The 8301-nt window shown below is 50.7% G+C and overlaps 1 protein-coding gene across 1 annotated transcript; it reads right to left on the minus strand.

Annotated features, from left to right (window-relative positions):
- Positions 1-1899: 1899 nt before the first annotated feature.
- LOC127309856 (protein ROLLING AND ERECT LEAF 2) lies at positions 1900-5774 on the minus strand. Its single transcript, XM_051340575.2, has 4 exons — positions 4526-5774; positions 4203-4384; positions 3093-3316; positions 1900-3008 (listed from the first exon to the last, which is right to left on the minus strand). Exons 1-4 carry the CDS (start codon positions 5622-5624, stop codon positions 2210-2212), a joined length of 2304 nt encoding a protein of 767 aa, XP_051196535.1. The 5' UTR covers positions 5625-5774; the 3' UTR covers positions 1900-2209.
- Between the last annotated feature and the right edge of the window lie 2527 nt (positions 5775-8301).

Genomic DNA, 8301 nt, shown 5'->3' on the forward strand with positions numbered 1-8301 from the left:
GTAGGTATTGTCATAAAACTAGCATGGAACATCAGAAATTATAGATACGTTGGAGACGTATCATGGAGCGCGGATTTGGTGTGCTCCAAGCTCGGTGGGCAATTGTCCATCACCCGGCAAGAACATGGTCGCTGAAGACCATGCATAAGGTGATGACATGTTGCGTGATCATGCACAACGTGATTATTGAGAACGAGCGTCCTGATGGCCGCAATGAGAACCACTGGGACTTCCAAGGTGAGCTAGTTGCGCCACTCCCTGGGGCTTTATCTTGGAATAACTATCTGCATATAAATGTAGAAATCACTGACTAGAACATGTGCAAACGGCTGCAGACGGATCTGATTGAGCATCAGTGGGCATTGGCTGGCCATGAAGACCATGCCTAGAGGAATATCATCTTATTTTCATGTAGACTTTTTAAAATTTGGATGTAATAGGGACTATGACTTCGTTGAATCTCTTTATTTTGTTGTTTTCAAACTTCATATTTCATGCCGACGCGAAAATGCGTCGGGCCGCTGGAGGCACCCCCAGGCGCAAACGGACGCGCGGACAAAAACGGTCTTTCTCGCGTCCGCCGCGCGACACACACAGACGCTCGCGGACACCGATTTGCGTCGCGCCGCTGGAAATGCCCTAAGCAAAAGAAATAAAACGTAAATTCCTGAAGATTTCATCACCATCTTCCTTCTTCATCCCTCGACGGCGAGCCGTGAGCAAACCTCGATGTCGTCTTTAGGCCTCCGGCGTTGCAAACCCCGATGCCGCCTTTAGGCCTCCGGCGTAGCAAACTCATTTCACCGAAAGCTTGAAAAAACTCAGGTTAACTTGTAGAAGTAGCAGCCGAGAAGCCATCGACATAGACTAGAAGATGCCGGCAACCACGATCTTGAAAGATCGCCGTCCCGGAGAAGCTAGTACCGAGAAGGGCAGGTAGATAATCCTAGCCCCAGTCAAACGGAGATGGGGGACTAAAACTCGTAAGTTGCCCGACGAAGGCATACGTGGCTGAGTTCATCTGGCGGAGGCGGAACTTGAAGACACCAATACGTTGCGACATCATTACCTTCACGAAACGCCACTGCCCTAGACATGCACTTATCACGCCAAGCCTTATGCCATATGATCGACTCCAAACTCTAGCCCGTCGATGTTCCTCCGAGGAAAAGCACCAATCGGACTTTTATTCTCATTGTGCCCCTACAGCGGAGGTGAAGAACTCGAAGACCCTACGAGGACCGGACATCTGATCCGTGGTTTCCCCACCCTCAGGCCAACGTGGCGGCAAGGAAGGGCAGGGGAACCGGCAGCGACGCCGGCAGCCGAGGGTAGGAGCCGATCGCCTCTCGCGAGAGCTAACCCTAGGAAAACGTTTCGTAGAGAAGGCTTGAATGAAGCCATGTTAACTGGCCATGGGGTGGAAGCCATGTTAACTGAGCATTGTACTCTGTACTTCGTGGTGAAATCGTCGTCAAAATCATGGTTGGGACGCAGGAAATGTATCTCCCAGTGTTTCAAACGGTGTGGCTGAATTGCGAGGTCAAGACACCCGAAGTCAATAGACAAGATCAAAGGATCCTTCGACACAGAGCGTGTACTGGACAGAGCACATGCTCCAGCAGAGGACATGTTGGTTTTGCACAATGGCAATAGCACGGCGGCGCTTAATTGCCGTGGACCAAAATGGGGGCAGCAGAAATCAACATACATGTCCTGCGTCCAGGCAGGCAGGATCACAGCAGAATAGATGCAGGGTTCGGGGCTCCAGTTCACACTTGCCCGAGATAATTGCTTCAACTCAACGTCAGGCTTGGGAATTTCTTCTCCCAAGAACTCTGAATCACTCCAAGTAGCAAAGGTAAGCTGAAGAGTGTACATTTCAAGTTGCAACAGATAGAAAGCGCAAGCCTAAAATTCGCCATTAGAGCGCAGCAAGGTGACCACATGTACATTACATAATCTTCCTTCGCACTCCCCGCAAATGGAAGAAAGAACATGAACAATCCTGGGCAAAATCATTATCTACAACCAAAATGATCAATCCCCAAACAAAGGCAAGAACAGCCAGGGAGCCCTTCTCCCCATATTTCATCCCTAAATTTTTAACTACATATATATGTTGCATTTTTTCCTATATAGATTACCGGACCACCCAAAGAGAGAGATAAGAAACATATCTCTTGGTAACTCCGATGGGGCCGAGATTCTACCGCACTGATCCAGCTCGCCGGCAGACACCGTCGAGGGCCTCAGCAACCGTGCCCGAGAAACCAGCGATGGCTTGGAACATTCCTGGCAGGCCGGTCTGGATGTTGTTCAGTGTCATCGACCTGGTCACCTCGACGGCCTTGGCATGCCTTGATATCTCATCCTCCACCTTCCGGCGGCACTGTGCGATCTCGGTCTTCTTCTCGTTAAGAGGGTCGCGGGCGTCGAAGTTGTGGCCGTCCATGCCGTCGCGGCCGCTGCCGGGAAGGCCGAGGCCCACGATCGAGTACGACTGGTAGTACTTCTTCTCGATGGCCCTCAGAGAGTTGGTCTTCTTCTCCAGCTCCTTTGAGTACGTCTCGGTCCGCTTCTTGATCTTCATCTCCTCTGCCTGCTTCGTGTAGATGACGTGGACCACGTTCACGAAGCTCTTGATAGCCTCGGAAGCTACCGCGTCCGGAAGCCGGTCCAGTGCTTGCTTCCACTCGTCACAGAAGGTGGTGAGCTCGCGTGAGATCAGCGTCGCCTGAGCTCCTTGTGGGGCGATGCTGTCCACTTGGAAGAGCGTGAGCTTCAGCCAGCCATACAGAGAACGGATGTAGTCACGTTGATATTTGATGAGCCGGTTGAAGTTCGAGTGCCATGCTGAGACAGCGGCCTCGAGATCACGGGTCGCGAGCCTGTGAAGGTCAGACGTTGACTCAGCCATGGAATTGTCCACCAGACCACGCACTTGTTTAACAATCTCGTTCTGGGTCTCATGGAAATAGTTCATTGATCTCCACATGCTCAACAACCTGCATGTCAAAATACAGAAACAAGTAAGTACTTCCACAGAGCATCATAGTATTTGGAATCACGGATGGTGGAGCAAGGCTTACGCAAAACAAAGCTCAACAAGCTGCGGCGCAAGCTCATTGTCACGGACTCTGACGATGGCTGAGGATGTGGTAGTGGCAGCTTCAGATGTAACAACTATCAGGGATTGCAGCTTGTTGATGGAAACCTTGGTCTTGTCCAGCTTGGCACTATCCCTCCCTCTGTATTCCAAGCCTTGCAGAGTAGAAAGCTTCTTCTGATGCTCAATCTTCACGCTCTCTCTAGCCTGCAGCAGTTAAAATTAATACATATATGCTGACCTTGGATATCGGAATAGTAGGGCTTGATAAACTGCTTAGTGAACCCAAAAAAAAAAGTACAGTGCAATAACTTGTAAATGGTAATGACACATCATAAACCAAATTAAGGGAACCAAATGAACAAGTGTTGGTTTCGCTAAACTCATCTAATATAATTGGTGTAGATTATATACCTACAGAAGGTAATGCCCCTACCTAAGAACTTTCTGGTTCTCGGGACAGACATGTCGAATCCATTTTCGGCATTATCAGATATATTATGTACACCGAAGACAATTTATCGAGATCTGAGACCTTTATACAATATACAGTAAGGAATCTCAATGAACAAGAGTAGTTTAGCAAAATAGGGCATAAAGGAAGGGAGGAATATTTGAATGTGCGGTTAGATTATCTAATCGTTGCTGTCTTTACTGAAAGCATCTTAAATTATCAAACCAATGCTGCAGCTGTTGCAAAGGAGGAAAGTGCAGGGCCTCTCTAAAGAAGCTTTCTGCAACAGGATCAGATTCTTCTTCCACAATTGCTGAACAAAAGGGGGGACTGCTATACAATGAAATTGTATCAAGACACCAACTTCAAATCTAGAGAGATGTCACCTAATCTAGCACAAAAAGCACAATGTCTAGCCATTTGTTTGCGATAATCCATTTGTACCTACCACAATCTAGCAAAAAACGGCAAGAGACAGAGCTCTCTTCTTGGTGCAAGTTGTTTCAGCCAGTTTCACTTCATCCTTGATCATAGGGTTTTTCAGGGAAAAATGTACAAACAATGCACACCTTATTGTAGCATTACATACTCATTTCATTGCTTTATAAAACTTGGTCATGGGATGGATGGAGAGATTACCTTGACCTCCTCGTAGAGCTTCTTTTCCCAGGCTAGAAGCCGCTCCAGTGTCGACCCATGGCTCTTCCCTTCCATTGAGTCCATCTCATGAGCGTCCATCTTGTAGCGTACAGCCAATGGCGGCTTTGACGTCCAGGTTGATGACAGTGCTGATAGCATGCTGTTCGAGTGGTACACCGTCTCTGTGAAAGGAGAAATCAGCATTACGAACATTTGAGCGATAAAGCTTTGGGTATGTTGTTAAAAAAATCCTAAAGCACTAATAAGAGCGCATTTGCATCGGATTTTGAGGCGCAATTTGCGCAATGGCGATTACTACTTACTTTTGAGCTGGCGGAAGTTGCGGTCGAGCTGTGCGCGGCTGGCCTCGAGGAGCTCAGACACGCCGTCCCCGGCGTCTGCCGCCTTGACGAAGTACTCCTCGATGGCGGCGACGATCTCTGCGAGCGTGCGGTGGCGCACGACCATCCGCATCTCGGTGGCGGCGGTGACGGTGGAGGAGGAGTCCCCGGCCTCGGAGCGGTCGGCCCTCCTGAGCTGCATCGGCATGGCCATGGCGGCGTACTCGGACGGCGCCGTGCCGCCGTACTCCGATCTGGCGGCGAAGCCGCACTCCGATCTGTTCCCCGGCTCGTCCCCGTCCGATCTGGTCTCGGACGTGGTGGTGGACGCGTAGTGGTCCTCCTCGTCCTCCCACCCGCCGCAATGCGCGTCCTCCTCCCTCTCCTCGTCGTCGTCGTCGTCGGCTTCGTCCTCTTCTTTGAGGTGGTCGTGGAGGTATCCCCGGGCCTTGGCCTCCTCGTCGAGCTCGCGGAGGCGGGTGGCCTCCTCGAGGTCGGTCTTGCGGCGGTCGAACAACTCGGAGTCGGGCGGGGACGGCGGGTAGAAGTTCTCCCAGTCCCAGGCCGACGACGAGGACGGGGTCCCCGCCACCGGCGGCTTCCGGAAGGAGGACTGCGCCGGGCTCGCGACGCTCGAGTCGGAGAGGATGTGGGGCACCTTGAGGCGGCGCATCCTCGGATCCCGGTCGAGCCTGACCGCGGCAGCGGCCGGCGGAGGCGGCTGCTGATGGTGCTGGTGCTGCGGCGGCGCCTGGTGGTGGCGAGGGAGCGGCGTGGGGGGTGGGAGAGACGACGAGGCGACGGAGGAGGAGGCGGCGGGCGGCGGCGCGGGCGCGTGCAGGGCCGGCGGCGCGGCGGTGGTGAGGAGGACGGGCGCGGTGTTGTGGGAGACGGCGAGGGAGGGGTGGCCCTGCGCGAAGCGGGAGAGCGCGGCGGCGGTGAGGCGGAGGGAGCGGAGGTAGTCGGCGTGCGCGGAGGCGAGCTGCTGGCGCGCGGCGACGGCGTCCTTGATGTTCCGCCGCCGCTCCTTGCAGCGACGCACCGTGTCCTCCTGCTCCACCTTGGACGCCGCGCACCCCATGGCCTCCTCCCCGGCGGCAGATCTCCCTCCTCTCCTCCTGCTCTCTCTGTCTTCTTGCTGCCGCTGCTCTCTCTCCCCACTTCCGTTTCTTGCTGAGTTCTTCCTCCCCACTGTGCCGTCAGAGTGAAGAGCGAGGGCGAGGAGTGTGTACTTGAGTGTGGGGAGTGAGGTGCGTGCGTGCTCCTCGCTTCGTGCCCCTGTTTTTTCTGTTTTTCTTGCTTTCTTTTTGCCAATTCGTCTCTCTTTTCTCTCTCTTCTTAACGGGCCTCTTTTCGGTCGGTCTTTCTATCTTGTTGCTTTCGTGTTCCCGGGCCCGACTACCGGTACGTGTGAAGTGGGCCTACCAGACCACACGCTTTACTTGTTTGCGTAGACAGGCTGAGGCGCATTTTTTTTAAATAATACACTTTTTTTTGTTTATTTCAGAAATAATACTCGGTTTTGAGATATTTCAGAAATAATACACCGTCGGGTTTGTTGAACCCGAAATTTAAAACTCGGGGTAGAGGAACCCGAAATTTCAAAATCGGGGTAGAGGAACCCGACTTATTCTTTTGGCGGGAGGGCGAAAAAGGAAAAAGAAAAGGAAAAGAAAGAATCGGGTTTTAGAAACCCGATATTAGTGAATCGGGTTAGGCGACCCCGAGATTCCCACATATTTCGGGTTACTCTACCCCGATTTTTGAAATTTCGGGTTCCTCTACCTAATTACGAAATTTCGGGTTCCTCTACCCCAATTCCTTCTTTTTCGCGCGGAAACAGGATTAGTCGGGTTCCTCTACCCCGATTTTTGAAATTTCGGGTTCCTCTACCCCGAGTTTCAAATTTCGGGTTTCCTGAACCCGACAGTGTATTATTTCTGAAATATCTCAAAACCGAGTATTATTTCTGAAATAAACAAAAAAATGTGTATTATTTAAAAAAAATTTGCCAGGCTGAGGTGGCTAGCCAAAAATTTCCACGTCACTGTTATATATCGGAAGCAACATTCCACCTTTTCTATCCAGCGCCTTCTTTTCCGCACAAAAATACTTCCTTTTCTTTCCTGCTTTATTTCCTCCATCTTCCACGTCGCCACAAGGTCCCTTTGGTATGGGCAGGATCTTCACACACCGGCGCTCCCGATAGGGAAAAAAGTAAAACTCGTTCGGCATCTGATCAAGTTGGGTAAGAGGCCCATAATGATCAAATGGTCATCAACCACTAGTGCTTTCCCTTAATCTCGATGATTATAGTGTGCAAGATCAGGTGAGAGTTGCGTACCGAATAATGGTAAAACGTTCTTGGAGCATACTGAATGTTCGCTCGACATCCTTTTGACATGCCTCCTAGCATTGAGAAAAATAAGATATCTTCTCTCTAGCAAGGTCGTGGATTGTATTCACAAATGTAGACCATGCTGGATTAATACCATCGGCTAGATATCACCTCGTGTCGTATGCGTGGCCATTGATCTCAAAGTTCACAGTCGGAGTGTGTTCCTCGGCTAGCCTTGCAAACATTAGAGAGAGATGCGGCATGTGATTGATATCATGGTGACATCATGCCATGCCAAAGAACGTGTGTCAAATCCTAAGTTCATATACAGCTTCAAGTATCGCATTGCACTCTCTGCATGAACAACTCCTTGTACATCCTAAATTGTTGCCAAAAGTTTTGGCGGTATGTGTTGTGTCATCTTTGAAGCAGTCGGAGTCAAACAACATAATGCCGGCAAGCCGATGCCAGCCCTTGTTCTTCGCCTTCCTGGCCCTCGATCCACCACGCCCAGGACCGACATTGATCTGATCTCGGAGATGGAGGATATCTGTCAAGATCAGCAGCCGTTGTTGTATGTTAGCGGCGACATCAGCCTCCTCCTTCATCAACATCTCCATCATCATCTCATCATCTTGGTCCTTTGCAGCAAAAAGTGAAACACCTTGTCGAAGAGGCAAACAAACAATGTCATCATCTGCCACTGTTGTGCCAGCGATTCAGGGTTGAAGAGGGTGTGCGACACCGCTCTAGCGAAAGAAGTGGTCGGGGTTCAGCGACACCATCGGATTACTCCCCTCGGAGCACGGCGGAAACAACACTATTAGTTGTTCCGGCCAAACCACTACGATGGTTGGCCGGAGATGGAGGTGTCCTCGATGGCAGTGGGGGATTCTAGGTAGGTGGGTGGGAGGCAAGCACGAGGAGGCGGTTGCGACGCAGGGGATGGAGATTCAGGGGGAGGCGGATCGGGTGGGATGGATGGTATGGGGAATGAGCTTTGTAGCTGCCAGGCGGGACAGGTGCGAGGAATCCAACATGGTGAAAGGTGTCAGCGCTCTATCCTAGCCCTTGTAGGTAGGGCCGGTGTGGAGTTGTCGGCTACTCTATTGGACTTCAAATTGTGCCAGATAGTTTTGGGGGCACTGTTGGGAGCCCATTTTGAGGCATGTACCTCAATAGGTCTATTGGAGGCGCTATTGAGGCGGCCGGTGGAGATGATCTTATCACCTGTATGATTAGGGGTGGGAATTAGTAGTGGATAATTCAAACTGTCCGATATTCATATTGTGAAAAATGAAAATGGTCATGGTAATATCCGAATGTGAACATGAAAATAAATATGGTAAATATCTTAATTTATTTTACAAATACAAAAATGATATTTTATTTTGAACTAAATGTGGTTATGGAAAAAATA

This window comes from Lolium perenne, chromosome 1 (assembly GCF_019359855.2).
Source record: "Lolium perenne isolate Kyuss_39 chromosome 1, Kyuss_2.0, whole genome shotgun sequence".
In the NCBI taxonomy this organism is placed as follows: Eukaryota; Viridiplantae; Streptophyta; class Magnoliopsida; order Poales; family Poaceae; genus Lolium; species Lolium perenne.